This window comes from Pimephales promelas, chromosome 1 (assembly GCF_988280905.1).
Source record: "Pimephales promelas chromosome 1, fPimPro1.hap1.1, whole genome shotgun sequence".
NCBI lineage: Eukaryota > Metazoa > Chordata > Actinopteri > Cypriniformes > Leuciscidae > Pimephales > Pimephales promelas.
The window spans coordinates 52422348-52448933 of NC_142769.1; the positions used below are offsets into that span (position 1 = coordinate 52422348).

A 26586-nucleotide genomic window follows, 5' to 3' on the forward strand; every position below is an offset into this window, starting at 1 on the left:
TTCTCTCCCCACTGAGATTAGACACGGAGAATATTTCAGTTCTCTTAAAATGTTTTTTTTTTTTTTTCTGGCAAGCATATATGTGAATTTTTTTTTTTTATATATATTTTTCTCATTGTCTTTCTAATGATTTTGGATTGAATGACTATTTATTTAGTTTATATTTTTATTTCACTTAAAGTATCTTTTCTATACGTCTCTGTAAAGCGCTTTGAGATATAACTTTTCAAGGCGCTATATAAAATAAAGTTTATTATTATTTTTATAGTTCCTCAAATCCTGCCCTGGCGGGCCACTCTCGGGAAAGGTTCTCGCATACCCCGATCAAACTCACCTCGCAGATTTTTTTAGAAAATTAGAATATTGATTGTTCAGGTGTTTCATTAGGGTTGGAATTAGACGGGCAGGGCAGGAATTAAGGAACACTGATTAACAGAATTGAACAGTTGCTACTGAACTGGAAAAAGTGAGTTAATACAATGAAGTAGATTAATCAGAAACTCAAAATAATAAGTTATCTCAACTAAATAAATGATTATAAAGTTGATTTGACAAAAGAAAATATGTTGTGATAACAAATCTTGAAAATATTTTTCACAGTGTGCGAACTCTTTGAATTATTCGGTTCATAAAGAAGACAGCTGTCAAGTTGTTCTAGACAAAGTTCAGTAAGAATGAGAGACAAAACAAACGTGGATCTGATTCAATTAGTACAGATAACAGACAAAATGAAAGCTTAAATCTGCAGTGTTTAATAAGCAGCGCCAAATGCGATTGCAATTGATGTCCATGACTTCTCCTAAATCGGCATGACATCTGTGCCAAAACAAACAAAAAAGGACACAATGTCATCGTGCTTTGAAGAATTTCAATGATATCAGAGTCACGACAGTGTTTGCTTTACAAATGAACACCTTTTGCATCTGAAATGGGCTTAGAGACTAATACTCATCCACATTTGCATAAGTATCCTGTATGATGGGACATTTTGTCCAATTTCAGTTAAAGGAGTAGTTCACTTTGAGAAAAACAAAAAAAATGTTTGCTGATAATTTACTCACCGCCATGTCATCAAAGATGTCCATGTCTTTCTTTCTTCAGTCGAAAAGAAATTAAAGGGTTAGTTCACCCAAAAATATATTTACTCACCCTCATGTTGTTCCAACCCCGTAAGACCTTCGTTTATCTTCGCAACACAAATTAAGATATTTAAGATATTAAGATCACTCCTGCATACTAGTCCATAGGCTTCTTGAGGGAATGACTCTTGCTGGCCTCGAAAAGTCATTAAAGACATCGTTAAAATAGTCCAAGTGACTACAGGGGCTCAATCTTAAGTTTATCAAACGACGAGAATACTTTTTGTGCGCAAAAACAACAAAAATAACGACTTTATTTCAACTATTCACTTCCTTCTCCATGGGCCTGTAGTCAGTTAACGTAGTGAGATTGCGTAAAGCTACGTCACACGAAGGCTCACTATTGGCCGACGCTGGTCATGTGTGTGATGCGTGTGACGTACAATAACAGAAGCTTACGCTATTAAACTAGAAACCTGACTCGCGCAGAGGGAGAAATAAACCAATAGTTGAAATAAAGTCGTTATTTTTGCGCACAAAAAGTGTTCTCGTCGTTTGATAAAGTTAAGATTGGGCCACTGTAGTCAAAAACGCAAGGACAGCAGGTCTGTTTTGCCGCAGGACAGCAAATGTGAGTAAGCTACATTATCTGCCATCTTTGCAGTACTGTGCTATGAAGAATAGCACATATTAAGTAACATAGAAAGTAACATATTTTAGCAACAGTGTAAAAATGAATAACATAACAGGCACAATACCGATAAACATGAATATCTATTGGTACTACATGGATCACATGACTAAACTTACGTCATCGTTTTGAAAAACTTCTGGTTTCACTGTCCGCACTACAACGCGAAAACGGCGTTTTCAAATTTATCCACTTTGGAGAGCGTTTTCCAAACAATACGTTTTTGTTGACTTAGAACGGCGTCTCAGTGTGGATGGAAGGCCAAAACGGAGAGAAAAATATACGTTTTCAAACGAAAACGTATTAGTGTGGACATGGCTCTAGTGTCTGCCACGAGACAGCAGCTCCACCTTGGGCTTCTTGCCCTGGTCCCGTCGGCCTCTCTGTTTCGTCGGATACCCCAACACTATCTCACGACCAATTCGTACGAATTCGACGCATGATTAAAAAGTGGCTAATTCGTACGACCTCACTCGTGCTAATTCGTACGATTTGTCTAAACCCACGTGATGGTTAGGTTTAGGGGCGGGGTCAGGGCTAGGTCATTCGTACGAATTCATACGAATTGGCCAATTCGTAAAATATGTACGATTTAGCAAAATCGTATTAATTCGTACGAGTGAGGTCGTATGAATTGTTACGAATTAGCCACTTTTTAATCATTCGTCGAATTCGTACGACTTGGTCGTGAGATCGGGTCGGATACCCCGTTCACCCTGGTTCAGCCTCACTCGGTTTAGTTGTTTCTGCCTTAAATTAACACATGGTGTAAATTAATACATTTTTAGCTTAATATGTGATTTGTATACAGGACACAACTTGGACACAGATAACAGATCACTCAATGACACAATTTCTGTAAAGCTGCTTTGAAAAAGTATGAGTTGTGAAAAGCACTATACAAATAAATGTGAATTGAATGACAAAAGAAAGACTTCAAAATATATTTTGGGTAATTTCTCTGCAAAACTGATGTGTGATTAAAAGGCTACACATCATGTGTAAATAATCGCTTAACAGCCCTAATTTAAACACACAATGCAAACAAAACCCACCAACAACCAATCAAAGCAGCGAGGATTTAAGGGGGCGGGGTTTAAAGAAGACAAGATAAAAAATAAAAAAGGGTGAGGAGAGTCGAAGAGAGAGGTTGTCAAGAAAAACATCATCAAACGGAGGTAGGTCATGTCCTTTCTACATCATGCATGATGGAAATATAGACCAGTAATCATCCTCTCTTTTATTTCATGTGATCTTCGTCTCAGTTTGTAGTCCTCCTGAAGAGATGTGGATGCTCAGACTCCTGTTTTCACTTCTCGGTAAGGATCTCTCACTTCTTTTGTACAAAATAATAGCTGATATTTACTATGAAAAAGTTCTTACATCGAAAAATAAGTGTTGTATTGTAAAACACTTTTGTATGGGTAGATTTAAGGGTGGGTTAAGGTGTAAGTGATGGGTGAACAAGTGTTAGCTGTAATTACATGCAGGTATTTTAATATAAGTACAATGTAAAAAAAACATGTATGAACACAATCATTTGAAGTTGTATCAAAAAATTAATTTCAATTTAAGTACATAGTACTTAAATCCACTTAACATAAAGGGGGACCAAGTCTTCTCTCAAATGGACAAGTGCTAACCACTTGCAACTAACCATTTAAATAATTAGCAACTAATTATGCTGTTGTTTGAGTGTTTAAAAATGCAAGTCACACAATCATAAGTCACAGTGTTTTCTGATTTCAATGTTGGTTGCGCCACTGTTGTTTGATATGTAAATGCATCCCTTTTTCCATTAAGTTTTAAGCAAATTAATTAATTTGCATTAGTTGATCCGTAACCTCAACTGCATGGGTTTGGCTTTTAGCAATAATATGGCCATGTATAAATCACAGTGTTGAGAACAGAGGTCAAAAGTCAAGCTTTTTATTCAAGTAAACGTGTAAAAGTACTGGTTTTAAAACTACTTATAAAAGTAAAATTTCTCTTTTACTTCATAACACTGTGTCTAGACCGGACATTAAAACAGAGAATCAGAATTTGAGAGAAAATAAATAAAACAGCTGCTTGAAACGGCGAGGTACATTTTCATGCTTTACCATGAAATTATTCCAGATTTATAACCATTTGCTATTTATTTTGGCAAACAGGCATTGTTGCCATTCATGCCTGGACAGATAACTTGCAAGGTAACTCTTTTTTTAATATTCAAATGAAAATTGTTCTTGGATGAAACCAGTTCAGTGTAGATAACTGAGAAAGTCATGCTCTGATTACAGAGCACATAAAATTAAATGGTTTTTTTTGTATTTTCGTAACCCTTTTTAGAGAATATTGCAATCAAGGGAAGAGCTGTACACTCATCCACATTTTACCACAGTCCTGATGTTGCGATTGATCATTCGGATACGTCCTGTACCCACACCAACACCGAGACTGCTCCATGGTGGAGGCTGGATCTAAAAGGCTTGAAAAACATTGCAAAAGTGGCCGTCACTAATCGTATCGACTGCTGTCCAGGACGGATCACTGGAGCCGAGATTCGCATGGGAAACTCCCTGGACAACAACGGCAACGACAATCCCATGTGATGAGAAAAATTTGCGTTTACTCAAAAACGTTTATCATAATGTTAATGATACTCCAAAATTATGACATGAACGTGTGCAGTATTTTTTAAAAGCTATCATGTTCTTTTATTTTTATTTTTTCATAATTTAGATTTTGGGCTCTACTAGAACAGGTTCTAATGCTTGAATTTCCTTATTTTATATCTATATATGCCTTAAGTGGGAATTACTTATCAGAGCCCGTCTAACGGAGAGCATTGGCACTTCCTATTAGCCCCGTTGTGTGTCATCTTGGTTGCAGTTCCATTAGAATTCCACTGGGGGTGATCACGGGCGAGAGCAGAATGAATGGGAGTCTATGGGGCTAAACGGCTAAATGTGTCTCTTTCACCTGCTTGTCGTTAAATCAACATCGATTTTATTGTTGATTCCACAAGTTCAATATAGATTATAGGTCAAAAGTCGAATGAACGAGTACTTATGTTCTTTTGATGTCTTACAGGTTAGGCCGTTGTTGGCCGGGACACGCTAGCATTCTACTATTGTGTGACGTCATCACATTTTTGAACGGATTTTTAGAACAGATAAGTGAACTCAAAAATGCAATTTTCAGCTGAGTGTATTATCTTTTGAATGCAACTTTCAAATTACTTGACAAAAAATTACATCCTGAGAAAAGTGGATTTATGGGGGTGAAACCCCATTGACTTCCATTCATTCTGCACTCGACCGCGAGCGCCCCCGCATGGACAGAGACGCGTTACTGCAGCCAGTCCAGAACCCGGAAGTAACCAGCCAGTGCCAATTCTCTTCAATTAAGCATTCTCTGGGAATATTGAGATAAGACCACAATGGAGGCATTTCAGGGAGTTTAAAAAGTGACACTGATATAAAAAAAAAAGCATAATATGACTTTTAAAGGGTTTTACAAAGAGAATGAGACTTTTGAAATTGCTTTAGTTCATGTGAAATAAATAATGTTTCAAATTCTCTGTAGATGTGCAACAATCTCTACGATTGCAGCTGGTCAATCCGTCTCTTACTCGTGCGGGGGAATGGAAGGCCGTTATGTGAACGTGGTCCTTCCTGGAGATTCGAAGAATCTCACTCTGTGTGAAGTGAGAGTCTATGGGACAGGTAATAATATATACAATTTATAAAAGTATGGAATTAAGATTACTTTCCAAGGTTTTATTTATTTGATGAAAAATACAGTAAAAACAGTCCCATATTACAATGCAATCTGATGTATTCCTGGGATCAAAGCTAAATTTTCAGGATCATTACTTCAGTCTTCAGTGTAACACGATCCTTCCCAAATCATTCTAATATGCTGGTTTTGGTGCTCAAGAAATATTTCTGATTATTATAAATGTTGAAAAACAGTTGTGCTGCTTCGTATTTTGTGGAAACGCTACAGAATGCGTTTAATGTTATACAACATTTATTGATACAATTGAAAAATTTAAAAAATTTTCAGTCATACTAATTAAGTCAAGTCACCTTTATTTATTTAGCGCTTTTTACAATACAAAGTACATCATGATTTATGGGAAGTGTTCCTGGTTCCGGCTGACGTAATCTATGCAACCTAACATTGAATTATAGAAGTCTATTGTGTATGCTAGGTCAAAGAGATGTGTTTTTCGTCGACATTTGAACTCTTTGACATCATAATTGTATTGCATTATTTTAAATATTCCTCAGACACTTATTCAGTTATTTATAATATACGTCGTTCAAAAAAGCAAAAGTAGTTTCATTGTAGCTAGCTACTTTTTGATAGTAACTTGTAGTAACTACTTTTCCAAAAGTTGAACTACTTTAACTTATGAGTAGCTTGTCAAACTACAGTTTCAGAGTAGCTTCCCCAACACTGATGGTTACATATATTAGTTTTTAATGTACGCATAGATAAACTGCTGCTTTTACATTTTTTTTGTAAACTTTTTTTTTACATTTACATTTATTCATTTAGCTGACACTTTTATCCAAAGCGACTTAAAATTGCTGTACATGTCAGAAGTTGCACACCTCTGGAGCAACTAGGGGTTAAGTGTCTTGCTCAGGGACACATTGGTGTCTCACAGTGGATTTGAGTCTCTCACACCAAAGGCATGTGTCTTATTTGTGAGAATTGCGATCTCCTTCAGCTACTTCAGTTCAGTTCTCGCGCATTCGTCGTGGAAATCTCTTAAACTCTCGTCTCAGGCCTACAAGGAAGAAAAGGAATAGTCGAAAAAAGTCGTTATTTTTGTTTGTTTGTTTTTCTCGCACGAAAAATACACTGTAAAAAATATTTTCAAGATTTGTTATCACATGTTTTCTTTTGTCAAATCAACTTTATAATAATTTATTTAGTTGAGATAACTTATTATTTTGAGTTTCTGATGGTTAAATTAATCTCCTTCATTGTATTAACTCACTTTTTCCAGTTCAATCAACTTAAAATTTTAAGGCAACCCAGGTTACATACTTTTTTAAGTTAAACCAACAATATTTTTTTTAAAGTGTAGTAATCACAACATTTTTTCTTTTGTCAAATCAACCTAAATAATTTATTTAGTTCAGATAACATATAATTTTGAGTTTCTGATGGTTAAATTAATCTCCTTCATTGTATTAACTCACTTTTTCCAGTTCAATCAACTTAAAATTTTAAGGCAACCCAGGTTACTTACTTTTTTCAGTCCCTCCAGAAAAACGCGATTATGCGATCGCTGAATTCAAAGCAAAATCAGCCAAAGTCCGCATATTTATGCGGGGGCCGCATTTTTTCAAATACGCCGCACTTTCGCCGCATAAATTGCCGATTTCCGTGCAAAATATGCGGGGTTTGCATAATTTCATAATCCTCGCATTTTCGTTGCAAAAAAAGACACATGTATCTTAGCAGAAAGTTGAAAATGTTGCGTTTGCTTCACACAAGAGCAGCCATTTCCCCCTGTTTCCATGGGAACGTTATGAAGTGACGCAATTACACGACGCCAGACAGACTCACGGAGGCGATGGACATCTCACAAATCGAACTCGTATAACTGTCTGTCACACGTTCTACCGTCACATCGTTACTTAACAAACATCATAAGATAAAAGAAGTAGCTTCAAACAGAAATTACCCGCACACATGGGGTGTTCGAGGCGCACATATAACACTGCAGAGAGTTCAACAGGGAGCGCGCAGCTCTTAAAGGGGCCACACCTTATTTACACTCGTTATAGTCTGAAATAAAACAAGATGAGAAATTAAATATTCCCAGCACTTTCTATGATGTAGTAAGCTTGCTTATCAAAGGAAGTAATAAGAAATGACTCTTACATTAGCCTAGTGAGAACAGGATGTTGGGGGAATCACTTTTTTTCTCTTTTTCATCAAACCGCAATTTTTGCAAATTCCTGCAATTTCATCGCATAAAATTGCATAAATTTACGGTATGATGCTGGCAACCACAGCTGCCAGTAGTTTACTGCGTAATCAATCAATTTTTGCCCGCAACAATCACAAAAAAACTCCGCGTTTTTCTGGAAGGACTGAATACTATTATGGTAAATATTATATATAAATCGCAAATTTTTTCACAAATTTTTGGAAATAAACATTTTCTTCATTGACTTTCTGGGCCGTCAAGTTTCGGTCCCTTAGGGTGCCTATGTAGCAGTGATCCACCTCTCAAATTTTATCAAAATATCTTCATTTGTGTTCCGAAGATGAACGAAGGTCTTACGGGGTTGGTACAGCATGGGGGTGAGTAATTAATGACTTAATTTTCATTTTTGGGTCAACTAACCCTTTAAACTCAAACTTGCCACCTCTAAAAAAGTCTTAAATGTCTTTTGCAAAATGTTTTGCAAGTGCATTTCTTGATTTTACTTTTACTTATTACCTGGTTGAATTAAGGATAAATAAATAAAATGCATAAAAGATGCATTACATTTGTCAAGATTCAAATAAATGCTTATCTTTTGAACTTTATATTCACCAATGACACCTGATATATATATATATATATATATATATATATATATAATCTGATAAATATATATATATGGTTTCCAAATCTGAAGCAGCACAACAGTTTTTAACATAAATAATATTAATCATAAATGTTTTCTTGAGCAGCAAATTAGCACATTAGAATATCTAAAGGATCATTTGGCACTGAAGACTGACCACAAGAATAAATAGATTGTAATAATATTTCAGAATTTAACAGGTTTGACAGTATCTAAGAAAAAACAAAAACTAATTTACTCAGAATCAAAACTTTTGACCGCTAATATGCCCTAACATACAGTCCATTTCTCTTCCCAGATAATGTGCGCTTAACTGGGAATGCTGTTCAGTCATCTATATTTCAGTACTGGAATGCTAACAGTGCGATCGATGGAATAAAACTTGCCCCAGGCGAAGCCTCATTTTGTAGCCATACAGATGAGGAGACTAATCCATGGTGGAGGGTGGACCTGCTGGATAATTACTACATTACTCAAGTGATCATCATCAACAGAATAGATGGCTATACTGAACGAATCAACGGAGCGGAGATTCGCATCGGAAACTCCCTGGAAAACAACGGCAACAACAATCCCAGGTTACAGTTACTCACTCTTAGTAGAAAAGTTTATACAACCTTAAAGAGTTACGTCAAGCGCTTTATATAGAACATTTCAAGGGTTCCATCATGGGATATTTTTTGGATTTAGTTTTAACGAATTCATTTTATATTAGACTGTAAAGGTCAAATAATAGCCGAGTCCCAAATAGACGCCTGTCTCTTTTACACGCCTGATGTGAAGGTTTGGGTAAATAAAAGCCGGTCTCAAATAGAGGCCTGGTCTGTTTTTTTAGTTTCGGATTGTTTTAAATTAAATCTAATAAAACCCGTCAGATTGTCCGCTTTTTTTGTGAATTTTTGTCCCGCCAAAGCCTATTTTAACCGGTCAGACTCAGGGATGTAATAGAGACAGCTGCGCTTGACTGGGCGCGAGTGTAGAGAGAGAGAGAGAGAGAGAGAGAGAGAGAGAGAGAAAGCGCACTCTCACGTCTTCAAACACGAGCGCTGTCTTGCTCTCTCTCTCTCTCTCTCACGCATATTAACAAAATTAATTGACACGATAGTAAAATGTCAGAAGATCGCAGTTTTTTATGTGGACCATTTGGAGCTTTTTAGAGATTAGAGACTCTATGAACAACATCTGGCTATTTTTTGAAGTTTTACTGTAATTAAGTTTTTTGAATTAAAACAGAAAAAAAAAATCGGTAAATACATAAAAGTATTAAGACATTTCTCCTTATAAAGAACATTTTTGGCATAAAGCGTTCTTTAAAACTGATTCAGGAGACCCAAAGTTCCCCCACTAAACCTTTCCATGATTAAACATGGTATCACATTTAATCATGGAACCCATTCTCATAAAAAAAACCTACGAAAAGCAAGTGAGAAGGCCCACTCCTACATAACCATCAGTGGAAAAGATTGTACGAATGTGATTGTACAAATTCATATGAATTTGACACGAATTTCCCAAAATGCAAAATTGTTAATAATCGCCATGAGCATGTGATGGATAATCGCCATAGTTTGATGCAACTAAAGGAACAAAAGAAACAAACTTCTCAACAAAAAAAGTATGAAAACAATGTGCCAAAACTTTCCGATCGGTTTCAGAAAACCCAGCGTTTAATGTTGTTTATGTGTCTATGTGGTGTTTTTGACACGCTTTAAGACACACCATGTGTAGATTTATAAGTTGACAGCATTGCTTAGTATTTTTGGCTTAAAACTACAGTGAAAAAACAAAAACACGGTTTGACCTTGTAACGACTGATTGGTTTATTAATACATGGTTTATCCGTGTTCTTCAAGCCACCTCTGGTATTTGATAAAAATAAAGTATAGATTTACGATGCAATGCTATTCGACCTAGCATTAATTAGCCTACATAGAATACTGTCTGTGATAAAGTTCATAAAAAGCAGATATTCACGAATTTCACAGTAATCTTACTCGTATTACTTTTACATAATATTGTTTTATAGTTCATAAAACACTGTTGTGTCGTACATGTACTTATTATTATATGGCTGGGCGATATATCGCACAATATTGTTATGCGCATCTAATCAGTAAAGCCGGTTCCTTGATTAGCAGTAAATCACCTTCACCTGCTTTCAGATGGAGCGGCATTTACTACAAAAGAGCCGTAGATCACTGACAAGCTGAGCCAAATCGCGTTAAAATCGTGTATATGAGTCCACGCTCAAGAGTGTTAAAGTTAATGAGATAATTAAGTGATTAAATGAGTGATGATTGAGCATTATTGAAGACACCTAAAGCAGAATCACAAGGAGAAAATCTAAAATTGTAAGCCACCCTTATGGAGATGAGTGTTTGCTTTAGTTGGGCTCCTTACATTATAAACTTTATATTTTAATTGGCTGTTGCATCTGAGTTATATCTGCCAGATGAACAAAGAAAAATAATTATATAATGGTATTAGTTATATTTAATGTTAGAGATTTATTTTGTTGGTTACTGCATAACTGAGATTCTGCATAAATATCCAGAATCTTAGATATATGTTAGTTGTTTAAAGAAAATCTTTCTTTTAGGCACACACAGACCTCAAGATTGTCTCAACAACGGTGACGAGTAGAATATTCAATGAGGAAAAGTAAATTACATAGACAATTCAGATCATAATTTATTCATACCACAATGCCTGATGGGAGCCATTTTTGAGTTGTGATTGGTGGCAACAAGGATTATTATTGTCACCATGGTTGAGATACACAGGCTGATTATTGATGATGGCTGATTATTTTACAAAAAACACTGTTTTGTTGTTATTGTAAGTGTCCGCAAATAAAAGTTTTGAATGATTTATAACAATATCTGTATGACCAAAACCGGAGTATTTTGCGTCGCTTTCGCACTGATAAGAAAAAAGCGAGGTGGTCGGGATGCATATGTCCAAGATGAATTTAAAGGATAAAAGTATTGACAGAGGGACTTCGATTCCCTACAGTTGCATTCTGTACTGTACTAGACATGCGTTTCTTTGAAGGTAGATATAAGCATTTTACCAAATGTTTTAGGCTTTTCTAAGATTTGATCCTTTTTCTTTAAACAACGATTAATGTTTTCCTTCCTCTCTTTGACTCTTTCCAGATGTGTTGTAGTTCCGAGTATTTCAGCTGGCGCTTCTTTCACCTTTCCTCAAATGGAGGGACGTTACGTGAACGTGATTCTTCCTGGAGCTTCAAAAGTTCTTACGCTGTGTGAGGTGGAAGTCTATGGGGCTTTGCCAGGTAATATTGACCAAAATCTTATATCACAATAATTTTTTTTTCACCATAAATTCACAATATAGTTATTTTTTCTTTAGATAAAATTATGACATCAACATTTTTAATACTATTGAAACTTCATAATTCTCATCTCCAATTTTAATTGCTGCTTTAAAGGTTTAAAGTCACTTGTTTATAATCAGACATTTTTTAAAATGCAAGCAAGTCATAAGCTTTTGTGACGGCGCAGCACTGCTTTTTTTTTTCTTAAATATTTTTAAGAGTAGAAATTGTATTATATTGTTAATTAACAATAACCTCTGAATGGAGACATTTTTATGTCTTACGGCCTTGTTTTCACTCACACCAAATTCAAACTGTCTATATATCCTGAAAAAAGTCCACAATCCCATTCATCTGTCTATATTATCACTTTACTGTATTGATGTGTGTTTTTTTTTAGTGAGATTAAACTCTGTGAGGATGAAATTTGTCTCGACTTCTGACCCAGACAACGATAAACTCCTCTATCAGGTTAGGAAAAGAAATACACATTCACTAACACTACAACTAACAGATGCAGACTAGAAACTAAAGTGTAGTTCACTGCTATCATATTCATCAACTTTGACTATTTCTTAAAAATACAAAGCCTAATATAAAGTTGTTTTAGCTTCAGTCTGATCTGGCGTCACGAGGAATCACGGATGTCAAACTGTCCTGGACAAAACCTCCCCAGCGAGAAGAGAAACGGGATGAAGAGGAAGGTAAACACATTTACACAATACACCTCTTGAAGAATGTAGAATTCGGATTATATTTAATCATGAGTGTTTTAATATGCTTTATTTACAGGCCGGTGTAAAATAATGCCATAGCCTGGACACACAAAATGTCTTTAGTTTCTAGATGATGCTGCAAGACAAAAAGTGAAAATATAGTGAAAGGAAAAACTCTTTTTCACCTCATAAAACCTTATGTCTCTGTATGAAATTCCTGTTTTGAATGTAGTCACTATCTCAGCAAACCACCACAGTGTGGCGCTGTTAGGATAATGTGCATCTCCTCTTCTGTCTATCTAATCATTTCTTGTACCCTGTTTAGTCACACATTCATTAGACATGTGTTATGCAACATGGCATGTATGATAGAATTATGAATAGAGTTGTATGTCTTTCTATGGACTCTTTCAGCTCAGCTGACAGTCTCATTTCTTTTCTATATGGAGTTGTTATAATTCTATCTATTGGTTTCACCCGAGACCTGCTGTATGAACTACGGCACGAGCACAATAAAGCTGACTCTGAGTGAACTACACTTCTGTGTGTGTGTGTGTGTTCCCGAAAGCATCGTTGGCCAACTATGGTCGCAAGTTCCGTCGTTATCAGCATAGTTCAACGAGTCGGTGTTTCCCGAAACCATCGTTCCAACGAACATCCGCAAACAGCATCGCAGAGTTGTGTGGTTTGAACGACAGCTCTCGACCTGTGGTTAGAGGCATCGTTTCTATAATGCATGACATTTGGACGTAATAAATCCTTATCTTGAGCAAAATAAGCAAGCTGACATTCAGTACAACCGGTGCCTTTTATTCAGAATACATACAAATGTAATTTACGTCTTTTAGTACATTTGAAGTACCGTGTTTTAAGAGTGCGCATGTGCGAACGTGCTCTACTGTGTAAGAACGAGCCAAATATTGAGTCTGGTAATAAAGCAAAACAACTGAGAACAATTAGAAATAGTCCTCAGATGACATGTCTGTAATTTATATAAAACAAATCTACCGTTAATTGGATAATTGGAAACTCTCATTTGGACCTTGAACTGTTTGACCTAGGACGGGGGTTCCCCGGTGGGCCGGTAGTGTTTCGAGGCCGCGAGGGACAGTTTGATCTAACGGAGAGTATGTTTGCACTAAGTGCCTGTCTTTTATGAAAAAAGACGCCGACTACGTCACAGCTTAAGTGGTGTGGGTCGTAACGCGCTAGGCGCGCAAATCAGCTTTAAATGCGCTCGGACCCGAGCTCGAAGTCTCTTCTCCCTTTTCCCAACACATATGAGATGTAAAATGTATAACCTAACATAGGTCTCTAGCGTGTTATTTTGCCAACGAACTAAAATGACATGACATGGCTTTTTGCGTTTATAAAACAGCACAAGACTTTAAGAATAGGCATCCCGTTAGTGCTGGGTGAATTAAAGAAAAGTGTGCACTTTGCTCACGCGATCAGGGTGGTCATCTGGTGTTTTCTCCTAAATACAAGCTCATGGGTTTTAATTTTCCTATATTATAGTGTAATGTCAACTAAAATATACTTTTGAAATATTCATTTTCATTTATATAGTACATTTATAGGCTATATGGATTTTACGTCATAGGAATAATTATATAAATCATTATTACATTATTATAATAATTGTTTTGGGATCCTAAAACTCCATTGATAATGTATTGCAGACTGAGACTCTCATAAAAAGATGTTTGAGCCCTGTTTATTGTCCTGGCACAAATCAATGCGTTTTCTTTGTTCAACGAGCAGCTCATGGGTTGAAGCTCTTAATTTTGATCTCTCAAATAGCACAAGATTGATGCATTTAACCTTAAAATGTACAAAATTTTCTTGCGGGGGGAGGCATGCACCCAACCCCCCCTGGAGGAATAGTAAATCAGTAAAGCTATAAATACAATATTAAGGGTTTACCCAACATAGTTTTACAAATTCCTATAGGAAAGACACAACCATTTATGAATTTTACTCCAGCATAGTTCAACAAAGTTAATTTTAAGTCACAACAAAATCCCCCGTGTTAAATTAACACACCTGGGAGTGTATATGAGTCCACACTCAAGAGTGTTAAAGTTAATGAGATAATTAAGTGATTAAATGAGTGATGATTGAGCATTATTGAAGACACCTAAAGCAGAATCACAAGGAGAAAATCTAAAATTGTAAGCCACCCTTATGGAGATGAGTGTTTGCTTTAGTTGGACAGCCATATTTTAATTGGCTGTTGCATCTGAGTTATATCTGCCAGATGAGCAAAGAAAAATAATTATATAATGGTATTAGTTATATTTATGTTTGAGATTTATTTTGTTGGTTACTGCATAACTGAGATTCTGCATAAATATCCAGAATCTTAGATATATGTTAGTTGTTTAAAGAAAATCTTTCTTTTAGGCACACACAGACCTCAAGATTCAGTCAATGCGTCTCAACAATGGTGACGAGTAGAATATTCAATGAGGAAAAGTAAATTACATAGACAATTCAGATCATAATTTATTCATACCACAATGCCTGATGGGAGCCATTATTGAGTTGTGATTCCGAATCACAAATCAATGCGTTTTCTTTGTTCAACGAGCAGCTCATGGGTTGAAGCTCTTAATTTTGATCTCTCAAATAGCACAAGATTAATGCATTTAACCTTAAAATGTACAAAATTTTCTTGATGATTTACTGCAAAGTGCTCCCAAGCACTTGCTGTGGTATTCCACCATATAATATAGTTATCCACTTTACACGCTATTAACATTGTTTAATATGAAAAAATGGTGGAGTATCCCTTTAATTTATGAAGCGTGGTTATAACTTTATTAATGCTCTGTCATAAAATCCCCCAAAAAATCAATAAAAGCTGAAGATTAGACTTTCTCAAACTTACAGTATACTTAAGATTTTTTTTCATTAACTTTATTTATTATAACGCTTTAATGCATTAACTGATGTTATAACACATCCACACTACATTCTAGAAGAAGGCGATGTACATCACAGTGTGAGTCATTAAAGGAGGATTAGGAGGTATGATAGAGGCGAAGTTGACTGTTAGTTGGTTGTGTACATACCATAATATATACATTATAGTACACAAGACAGTGAATCGTTTACACAATGATATGAAGCATGTATATGACACTGGTTCAGTTCTGCCTGTGTGTTCATTTGATTTGGGATGTTAGTTTTGGAGTTTCATAAACCTTTGTATATAATGAATAAGTAGTGGTGTGTGTCTGGTGGGTCCAGACCTTACGAAAGTCAAGTGACAAAAATAATTTTTGGTGCGAAAGCAAACCGCCTCTTTCGCATGTCCACCTCCCGTCTCCTTTACATGTAGCCAAAAGAGCTGTGTGTCTATTCAAATGACAACCACGTCCATCAGGGGAAAAAGAGAGAAATTTGGGAACATTTACATGTCATTGACATTTACATGAAAAAAATATAAAAAATTAGCATGCTTCCTAAGCAAATGGCTTCAAGAAAGCTCGTCAGGGATGTTGTCAAAACTTGCTTTCAACAAGATTGACCGTCTAATCAGCCTGATGAATGTGTGTGTTATACACTCTCAGAAAAAAAAGTACGAAAACTGTCACCAGGGCTGTACCTTTTCAAAAGGTAAACTTTTGTCCATTTTAGGTGCTAATATGAACATTTTTGGTGCTAATATGTACATTGTATGTGTTAATATGTACATTTTAGGTGCTAATATGAACATTTTAGGTGCTAATATGTACATTATATGTGTTAATCTGTCCATTTTAGGTGCTAATATGAACATTTTAGATGTTAATATGTACATTTTAGGTGCTAATATGTCAATTGTATGTGTTAATATGTACATTTTAGGTGCTAATATGTCCATTGTATGTGTTAATATGCATTTTAGGTGTTAATATGTCCATTTTAGGTGCTAAATATGTCCATTTTAGGTGCTAATATGTACATCGTATGTGTCAATATGTCCATTTTAGGTGCTAACTGCTTATATTAACATTTTAGGTGTTAATATGTTCAGTTTTGGTGCTAATACGTCCATTTTAGGTGTTAATATGTCCATTTTAGGTGTTAATATGTCCATTTTAGGTGCTAATATGTCAGTTGTAGGTGCTAATATGTACATTGTAGGTGTTAATATGTCCATGTTAGGTGCTAATATGAACATTTTAGGTGCTAATATGTACATTGTAGATGTTAATATGTCCATTTTAGGTGCTAATATATCCATTTTAGGTGCTAATATGTCCATTTTAGGTTTTAATATGAACATTTTCGTTGCTAATATGTCAGTTTTAGGTGCTAATATGTACATTGTAGGTGTTAATGTGTACATTTTAGGTGCTAATATGTCCATTGTAGGTGCTAATATGAACATTTTAGTTGCTAATATGTCAGTTTTAGGTGCTAATATGTACATTGTAGGTGTTAATATGTCCATGTTAGGTGCTAATATGAACATTTTAGGTGCTAATATGTACATCGTATGTGTCAATATGTCCAGTTTAGGTGCTAACTGCTTATATTAACATTTTAGGTGTTAATATGTTCAGTTTTGGTGCTAATACGTCCATTTTAGGTGTTAATATGTCCATTTTAGGTGCTAATATGTCAGTTTTAGGTGCTAATATGTACATTGTAGGTGTTAATATGTCCATGTTAGGTGCTAATATGTCCATTTTAGGTGCTAATATGTCCATTTTAGGTTTTAATATGAACATTTTAGTTGCTAATATGAACACTTTAGGTGCTAATATGTACATGTTAATATGCCCATTTCAGGTGCTAATATGTCCATTTTAGGTGCTAATATGTCCATTTTAGTTGCAAATATGTACATTTTTGGTCCTAATATGTACATTTTAGGTGAAAATATGTACATTTTAGGTACTAATATGTCCATTTCAAGTGCAAATGTACAGTCAATTAAGGTGGTAATGTGTACATTTTAGGTGCTAATATGCAGATTTTATGTGTTAATATGTCTATTGTAGGTGCTAATATACATTTTAAGTGCTAATAAGGTATAAGTGTACCTTTTGAAAAGGTACAGCTCCAGTGACAGCTTTTGTACCTTTTTTCTGAGTGTGAGTGTGATGTGTGTCTAATCAATTTCAAAAGAGACAACATGAAATTATATTTAAAGTATGTATGATGTAAGAAAATTTTAAATAATTACTAGGGTCAATGTGGGCAAAACACATGAATCCATAACATACTCATAAAGATAAAGAAAACCACAGGGAATAAGAATAAGTCCAATACATTGTTAAACGGTTTAGTTTAATAATTCATCACTGTATAAAGTGAATGTATATTTTGTAAGTATATTAATAATGTATATTATGTAAGTGTTTCAACAGTTGAATTGATAAGTCTTGTGTCATTAGAAACAGTGATACGGACACGGAGATGCGGGACGGCTTTCGCCAGAGAAATGCCTTGAGGAAAAACGTCTTGCAATCTTGCAGTGTCTATGAAATGGGAGGAAATAAGGACGTGAACACGTTATAAGTTGAAAAATAAAATTAAAAAAATGCAAACCTTGATATAGTTTAGGAAGACTCCATCAGGTTTCTCTCAGGAGATCTGGTTTGGTGGATCTATACTGTAAGTTATAGTCACTCATTGAGGTTTATAACTAGTAGATGTCTCTTATAACAAGCCGGACGAGGTTTGGATAAAAGTGTCTGCCGAAGAGATTATAGACTATTTTAATATCATTGCTGTAATAATACATTTTTTTTGGGGGGAAAAATGTTCTAGCTTTAGTCCCTGAGAAAGAGAGAAAAATATTAGAGGAGGAGGAATATGTAAATGAAGGAGAATAAATATGAATGTGACATGACTGACAGAAGTCCCTCTGGTACTGAACCTCTCTCTGTCTGTCTGTCTCTCTCTCTCTTCATAGAAAGAATCAAGACATGAACATGAGGGTTTTCTTCAAGAGTCTGTCGCTTTTACTGGGTAAGTAAAATACATCTTTTCTAATATCTTGGGTGTTTCTGAAGCTGGAAAAAGAATGTAGATCACTAACAGACGACCCAATAACTCAATTTTAATAGCAATGTTTAATAATACATTTTATTAGCAAAGTTTTCTGTGTCTTGACCTTCATCACATTACGTGTAAGTACTGATAGTGTGCAGGAGTTCCTTATTTGCATATGCGTCGACATATCTGGTCTTGTTTTTCTCATCACCTGCAGGTGTGCCATGGCGTTTGTTAATAGAGAGCACTACACATTTTTTTTTCTAAAGTGTAAATCAAATCTTTTAGGCTTTGCAACTTAAAAAAATGTAAATCAATTAAACAGATTGCAGCAATTAACACTTTGTCAGAACCCATAGGAAATGATGTTGTTTGATCAGAATCATGATCACTATTTGAAACAAAAAAGTAACGATTTTGTTAGCGTTCTGAGTTTAGATATATATATTATTATATATTTTTATTATATATAAAATATTTTTTTCCATCACTTTGTTCCTTTAGGGGTCTGAGAGGTTCAAATTTACAGCAGAATTTGAGTTGGTCTCACGTTTGGTGACGTTTGCATCACTGATTCTGTTATTTTCCTGTTTATTGCTGTGAAGCATCATTTTTGTATATAAAGTGCTATGTAAATAAAGGTGACTTGATCTTACTTAAATGTAATGTAATTGTAAATCGAGTTTTTAATGTTGTTGTGTGTCTGTGGTGTTTTTCGTACGCTTTAACACACACCATAAGTTCATCATTCGACAGCATTGCTGTGTATTTCCTCCTTGAACCAACTTGCAGTGAACCAAAGACAGTCTCAAAAACACGCTTTGAAATCGCTGGTGTTTCTGATGTCACAAACGACCTTGTAACCAATCAGGGCTGCCTTTCCCAAATTGGTCCCAAAATCCCATTCGTGGCAATTGTTCTACGATCAACTTAAGCTTACGATGCTTTTGGGAAACCCACCCCAGATCAACGTGTGATCGTCAACCAGTCGATCTCTGAGTGAGTGAGTGAGTGGAGGCGGGGCTCATTTGCATATTCATAAAAACGCGCATACTAAATTAGGCAAGGGTGTCGAGTTACATTCAAGATATTTAGGGCATTGTTTTATTTTTATTTTTTTAAAATATGTAATTTTGGTGATCAAAGATGAGTTTTAGAGATTAAAATGATTGACTACAGAGGGACTTTAAATTCAAGTCTATAAATACTCATTCTGTGTTTCTCATTTCCAGGGTTTTTCCCACTTCAAATGAAGGCAGAGGAAAAAGAAGGTGAGATTTCATGAATTAAACACTATTACACATTATTGTACATAACACATAATGAAAACTCAAATAGTCCTTACAAAGGAAATGAAATACCAAAGGATTTAAAGATGAATCGATTCAATTAGAAATGGCTCAATGTATTTTACATCTAAACTGAATGAATCAGCAGTTTGAGACGCATAGTTGACTGCTGAGAAATGTGTGTGATCTGTGTTATGTACATGCTCTTAACTAAATTGCTCCTTGTGGGATTAATAACGTTGATAAAAAAGTAAAGTAAATAGTCTCACTTTTAGTTACGTCTCAACTATTATAATATTTCGACGGGCAAAAAGATGAACTTTAACTATTGGCTTTTCTTCTGTCACTTTAGCGTGAGGCCAGTAGCATATAGCATTAGCACCTCAGCTCCACCCACGCCCCGCCTCTTTGCCCATTTTATTTTATCCGGTAGTGACGAGAGGTGACACGCTGCCAAGATGGCGACAACCGGCCCCGTCCACTTTAGGCTTCAAAAACATTCTTCAGAAACCTACGGGTGACGTCACGGATAATACGTCCATATTTTTTTACAGTCTGTGCATAAAACACACAGTTATAGCCTGCTTGTGGTTTTTAAACTTTATCGTGTCTGCTTGTGTTTTTTTAAAAAACTTTATATAGGCTTCAGAATTTTTTTTTTTTTTTTTTACGTATGTTCATGCATTTTATTTTTGTTTTTGACCGTGTGTGGTAATGTGATGATGTGTGAAATGTGATGTGTGACTCTACTGCAAACAAAATCTACCTTCGGGTGTAAATAAAGTAACTTGAACTTGAACTTGAATGTATACATTTTGGATTAACTTGTAAAGATTATCTTGATAGACAAAACGTTCACAACTCTTTGTTGAACACAGATCTTATTTTTTGCGATTTTCCAAAAGTCTATGGGGAAAATGCGTAGCTTTTCGATTGATCGAACCCATGCTACGCTAGCTTCCGTGTTGTCTTACAAAGTGACGTCATCACTTCGGCACTCTAAACGTTCCCCGTTCACTTGGATCAGTGAAATGATCAAAAACGCTGCATTCTGCTGCCAGGCCAGTAGTTGGCGATGTCACTTTGCAACACAATGCGCCTACAGACTGAACGCGTAAATTTAATTGTTTGATTTTCCTGTTTAGTTGTCATGGTTACTGATTTGACTTGAGTTGCTTGTTTTCTTCCTCAGTGTATTTATGGTCCTCTGTATTATTAGTTGTCCTCTCCCAGATAGCAAACTGACATTGAATCAACGTGGAAATATGACATCGAAACAACGTTGATCTGACATAGTTTTGCTCATCGAATTAACGTTGAACCAACGTCAGACGCGTCATTCTTTCAAAACAAACGGAAAATCAACTTGAAATCAACGCGTTGTTTCAACGTTATGAAAGCAAACCAATTTTCGATTTTCATTTAGCTTTGAAGAATACCGCGTCTGACGTTGGTTCAACGTTAATTCGATGAGCAAAATCAACGTTGTTTCGATGTCATGAGAGACGTCGTTTCCACGTTGATTCAATGTCAGTTTGCTGTCTGGGCTCTCATCTCATCCACCATGTGAGGCCATTTACATGACACCGTTTTCAACTAAAAACAGAGAACTTTGCATGTGTTTTGACTGTTCATTTATACATCCTGGAAATGCTAACTTTTGAAAACAGGATTCAAAGTGCATTTGTTTGAAAAAGATGTTGACGTCATTGCAACATTGTCTCCGAGTACACAAGAAAAATGTGAATTTGTGAAAACGATAACGTCATTCACGTGCATATTACGTGTTCAGTCTATAGGCGACTTTACAAAGTCGTGAATTTTATTTGTAAAGCATTGTTTACAATACACACTGTTTAAAAGCAGCTTTACAGAAACTCATAACAATCGTTTTTAGAACCATATACACAATTTTAGTCAGAATAGAAAATGTAAACATTAAAATACCCTTTTCCCCCATGACCATATTGCAGTGAACGCGGCAGGATGGGGCACAGCCAGCCATTCGTCATTTTTTGGGAACTGGTATCCCCAAAACGCTCAGGATAGGAGACCCGACACCTGCACACACACACAGACCCAAAGCACCCCGTGGTGGAAGCTGGACCTGCTGAAGGTGTACAGCGTGAACCGAGTGGTCATCACTAATAGACCAGACTGCTGCGGCGAGAGGATAAACGGGGCAGAGATTCGGGTCGGAAACGATTCTTCGAACTTTTCCAGCAACCCCCTGTGAGTCTCTCGCATGTATTCTTATTTACAGAGATTTTGTCCGGTTGGCTAATTGACAAAAAAGATCATAAGCGTTGTTTTTTCAAAAATTGGACATCACTAAAATTAACATCTTGGGCTGCGTCCAAAATCGAATACCCTTACACTTATTTTGAATAAGTACTCCATGACCGCTAAAAAGGTACGCTCTATATAGTATAAATGTGTGTAGTATGAATACACTCACCTAAAGGATTATTAGGAACACACACTAAAACTGTGTTTGACCCCCTTTCGCCTTCAGAACTGCCTTAATTCTCTGTGGCATTGATTCAACAAGTTGCTGAAAGCATTCTTTAGAAATGTTGGCCTATATTGATAGGATAGCATCTTGCAGTTGATGGAGATTTGTGGGATGAAGCTCCCGTTCCACCACATCCTAAAGATGCTCTATTGGGTTGAGATCTGGTGACTGTGGCGGCCATTTTAGTACAGTCAACTCATTGACATGTTCAAGAAACCAATTTGAAATGATTCATGGTGCATTATCCTGCTGGAAGTAGATGGGGACATGGTGGCCATAAAGGGATGGACATGGTCAGAAACAATGCTCAGGTAGGCCGAGGCATTTAAACGATGCCCAATTGGCACTAAGGGGCCTGAAGTGTGCCAAGAAAACATCCCCTACACCATTACACCACCACCACCAGCCTGCACAGTGGGAACAAGGCATGATGATCCATGTTCTCATTCTGTTTACGCCTCTTCCATCTGAATGTCTCAACAGAAATCGAGACTCATCAGACCAGGCAACATTTCTCCAGTCTTCAACTGTCCAGTTTTGGTGAGCTCTTGCAAATTGTCGCCTCTTTTTCCTGTTTGTAGTGGAGATGAGTGGTACCCGGTGGGGTCTTCTGCTGTTGTAGCCCATCCGCCTCAAGGTTGTGTGTGTTGTCTGCATACCTCGGTTGTAACGAGTGGTTATTTCAGTCAAAGTTGCTCTTCTATCAGCTTGAATCAGTCGGCCCATTCTCCTCTGACCTCGAGCATCAACAAGGCATTTTCGCCCACAGGACTGGATGTTTTTCCCTTTTCACATCATTCTTTGTAAACCCTAGAAATGGTTGTGCGTGAAAATCCCAGTAACTGAGCAGATTGTGAAATACTCAGACGCCCAAGCCACGCTCAAAACTGCTTAAATGACCTTTCTTTCCCATTCTGACATTCAGTTTGGAGTTCAGGAGATTGTCTTGACCAGGACCACACCCCGAAATGCATTGAAGCAACTGCCATGTGATTGGTTTATTAGATCATTGCATTAATGAGAAATTGAACAGGTGTTCCTGATAATCCTGTACGTGTGTATAATGTGGATTTGTCATGCCATCATTATCATGTGATCACGCTTCACTGGCATTCAAAAATCCTCTCCCGTGGCCTCGTGGGATAGTAAAGTCCATCGTTTGCACACTTCAGAATCTCGCCGGAAGAAGGTCATCTGGGGACTTTTTGCCTACTATATAATTGTGAATTCGGACATACTACTTTTATCACGTGCTGTTTTTCGCCAAGTGAGGTATGTGATTTCGGATGTTGATTTAGATCAATGAATGATTCGTCAGAATGGGATCTTTTTTTTCGAACAATTCATTTACACAAACGTCATTTGTTGGTGAATCGGACTACACTAACGATGTGTGTTTTTAATTTGCTAAAAGGAGACGGAACATAAGAGTAATTTGTTCATTCGTCACGTTGTGCATTCAGAGTGCAAGGGGAAACAACAACGCCGTTATGTGGTATTAAATAGGGTATTTTTATTCATAACAGACAGCGAACACAGATTAACAACTAACATTAGGGGAAATATCAAACCATAATGTATACACAGTATATCATTTAGAGAGAATAAAAGACAAGCCATGCTAATAAACTCTTTCTATTGTCTTTCTCTAGATGTGCTGTGGTTTCTAGTATTCCAGCTGGCGGTTCATCCAGCTACCCGTGTAATAGGATGGAGGGACGATATGTAACTGTGGTTATTCCTGGAAATGATAAGATTCTTACTCTCTGTGAGGTGGAAGTCTATGTGGTTTATCCAGGTAGTTCATAACAACCTGGTCTACACCATTCTCATTCGAGTAGTTCTAGTCTAGAACCAGAGCGATCTTGTAGAAATGCATTCCCAAAATGAAGTAAATGCTTCATATTTCTTGACACAGGTAATTTGGCAGCAGGAAGAAGCGCCACGCAGTCATCGACCACTAACAGCTGGATCGCTGAACAGGCCATTGACTTCAATCCAGGTTTCACGTATCCACAGTCCGCGTGTTCCTCAACCCTTAGTCAGACTAACCCGTGGTGGAGGCTGGATCTGCGGCAGATTTACAGAGTTAGTCGAGTGGTCGTCACGAACAGACTAGACTGCTGTCCGGAACGAATAAACGGAGCGGAGATTCGCATCGGAAACTCTTTGGAGAACAACGGCAACAACAATCCCATGTGAGACCCTCTTTCAGTGGTCAATCTCTGATTCCTCAAATGCAATAAAGTCCGAATGAAGTTGTCTCTCTGTAGATGTGCTGTGATTTCCAGCATTCCCGCTGGTGTTTCGTCCGCCTACGCGTGTAACGATATGGAGGGTCGATATGTGAATCTGATCATTCCTGGAGATTCAAGGTTTCTCACCGTGTGTGAGGTGGAGGTCTATGGAGAAGGTCTGACCAAACAAACTATTGATACTATTGATTATACATGCTCTCGGCAGTCATTAAAACACATTTGTGGTGGACAACCATGTTTCAAGCAACTTACAGATTAAGAGCATTAAAGACTCAATAAACCATGTGACAAAAGACATGTTCATTTCCCTGCCGCCCGAGACCCATCAGAACCACTGATCTAAACGAAAGACTGATCATGTGTGTGTGTGTTTCAGGTCCTTGTTTAAAGCAAACGTTTGTGAAGCTCAAACTGAAGTCCAGCTGGAGTCTGTCTGAAGCTGCAGCGAGAGTCCCGCTCCTGACGCAGGTGTGTGTGTGAGTGTGTGAGTGTGTGTGTGTGAGAGAGAGAGAGATCTGATTGGTTTCAAGAAATGTGTTGTTTCAGCTGGAATCTGCTCTGGCGGGAAGAGGGATTTCTAACGTGACACTGCGCTGGTCTCAACTGCCCAAACAGGAAGTGATGCGGAAGGAAGCTGCGCCCGGTGAGTGTGTTCATACAAGAAACACTTGAAAACTGATTCATTAATATAAACGCATTTACTACAAATGAAATGGAAACGACGTCTTGTTGATGTAATGAACGTTTCATTTCCAGCTCAATGTCCTCATAGAAAGAGGTGAGGACCGAAACCTTTGGGATCAGCTCTTCAGTTTCTCTGCTTGAATAGCCTATTAAATGTTGATCACCATGATGTTGTATCTGAAAACGCTTAAACTCCAAGACTGCTTTAAAGATATTTGTATTGTGTTATAATGTGCAATTATTAAACTCGATTTGACAATTTAATGGCAGTGCTTTAATATCATTAATATACTGTTATAGTTTTTAACACTCTGAGTTTGTGCTTATATTTCATATTTTTATATCAATTACAAAGTACTACCACTGACCTATAAAGCCCTATATGGTTTAGCTTCTGTGCATTTAATGGACCTTCTGTAACCCCTCCACCCGGGTCCAACTCGAGCCGCTCCGAGCGGGCCTCGAACCCGGGTCTCCGGTATGAGAGTCGGGCGCTCTAACAAGGAGGCTAAAGACTGCAGCCTCTAGCGTCTGTCGCTACACTTCTATCTCCCTGCAATCCATTGCATTCTTTAAGATCACTAAATTTGAGGCTTCTGGTCATTCCTAGGATATCTAAGTCCACTAAAGGAGGGAGGGCGTTCTCGCATTTACCTCAAAAACTAGGAATAGCTCAAAAACTAGGAAACCAGACAGTTTCTGGTCTCATTGACTTCCATAGTAGGAAAAATATACGCTGTGGGAGTCAACGAGACCAGAAACTGTCTCGTTACTGATATTCTTCTAAATATCAAAAAATCGGCTGAATACATTCGAAAACAGTAAAACTTGACTGTTTAACTCTGGGGGAGTGGTAAAATGAGCCTATTTCCAAAAAAAAAAAGGTGGTGTATCCTTCAAAGTAACCTTTTAAGTTAACATCCACCCACCACCCCCCTCCTCACCGCACCTAACCCCTGATACATCCAGAATACCCATTGCACGACTATGGACAAATTTACAAATCAACATAAAATCTTACTGATTAACCTAAAATTTGAAAAGTATAAATTTATTTAGATTTTTGTTCAAGGGTAGTAACACGAGTAATGTTTGGGGTCATTCTCGCAAAAATTACATTGTCCCCTCCCCCATACAGAGGAAAGAATTATTAGTTTTCATGAGAATTGTGTCAGATGTCATGTGAACTACTAGTGGTTCTCGCAATGTTACAGATATGGTTATGTTTGGTTAGAGCCCTAAAACAGAGGGTTTTTGGAATATGATATCGAATATGTGAAATTACAATCAACATTATAAATTAAAATTACAACATGTTATAGTGACCTCAATAAAACGACCAAAACAATGTGTGTGAAATGTTAATATTTCTTCTGTTTTATTACACAACTAAAAGAGCCTGGGGTCAAATTGACCCCAAGGAACACCGATGC

The 26586-nt window shown here is 36.8% G+C and overlaps 2 protein-coding genes across 2 annotated transcripts; both read left to right on the forward strand.

Moving 5' to 3' along the window:
- The first annotated feature begins 1569 nt into the window (after positions 1 to 1569).
- On the forward strand, positions 1570 to 12951 carry LOC120461286 (uncharacterized). The gene is made up of 10 exons (XM_089131781.1): positions 1570 to 1710; positions 3036 to 3089; positions 3924 to 3962; positions 4102 to 4360; positions 5341 to 5480; positions 8656 to 8935; positions 11516 to 11655; positions 12098 to 12168; positions 12308 to 12401; positions 12490 to 12951. The coding sequence occupies exons 2-10, from the start codon at positions 3056 to 3058 to the stop codon at positions 12510 to 12512; spliced, it is 1080 nt and encodes a 359-aa protein (XP_088987907.1). The 5' UTR covers positions 1570 to 1710; positions 3036 to 3055; the 3' UTR covers positions 12513 to 12951.
- Positions 1579 to 25570, forward strand: LOC120461288 (uncharacterized). The gene is made up of 10 exons (XM_089131779.1): positions 1579 to 1710; positions 18328 to 18383; positions 19640 to 19678; positions 21670 to 21928; positions 23864 to 24009; positions 24130 to 24409; positions 24485 to 24624; positions 24846 to 24937; positions 25016 to 25112; positions 25226 to 25570. Exons 2-10 carry the CDS (start codon positions 18341 to 18343, stop codon positions 25249 to 25251), a joined length of 1122 nt encoding a protein of 373 aa, XP_088987905.1. The 5' UTR covers positions 1579 to 1710; positions 18328 to 18340; the 3' UTR covers positions 25252 to 25570.
- The last annotated feature ends 1016 nt before the right edge of the window (positions 25571 to 26586 follow it).

Coding starts and splice junctions, on each gene's coding strand:
- LOC120461286 (XM_089131781.1), top strand. CDS start 3,056: ATGTGGATGCTCAGACTCCTGTTTTCACTTCTCG. Junction 5,481..8,655: donor AGTGAGAGTCTATGGGACAG/GTAATAATATAT, acceptor TTCTCTTCCCAG/ATAATGTGCGCTTAACTGGG. Junction 8,936..11,515: donor AACGGCAACAACAATCCCAG/GTTACAGTTACT, acceptor GACTCTTTCCAG/ATGTGTTGTAGTTCCGAGTA.
- LOC120461288 (XM_089131779.1), top strand. CDS start 18,341: ATGAACATGAGGGTTTTCTTCAAGAGTCTGTCGCTTTTACTGG. Junction 24,010..24,129: donor AGTCTATGTGGTTTATCCAG/GTAGTTCATAAC, acceptor TTCTTGACACAG/GTAATTTGGCAGCAGGAAGA. Junction 25,113..25,225: donor GCGGAAGGAAGCTGCGCCCG/GTGAGTGTGTTC, acceptor TTTCATTTCCAG/CTCAATGTCCTCATAGAAAG.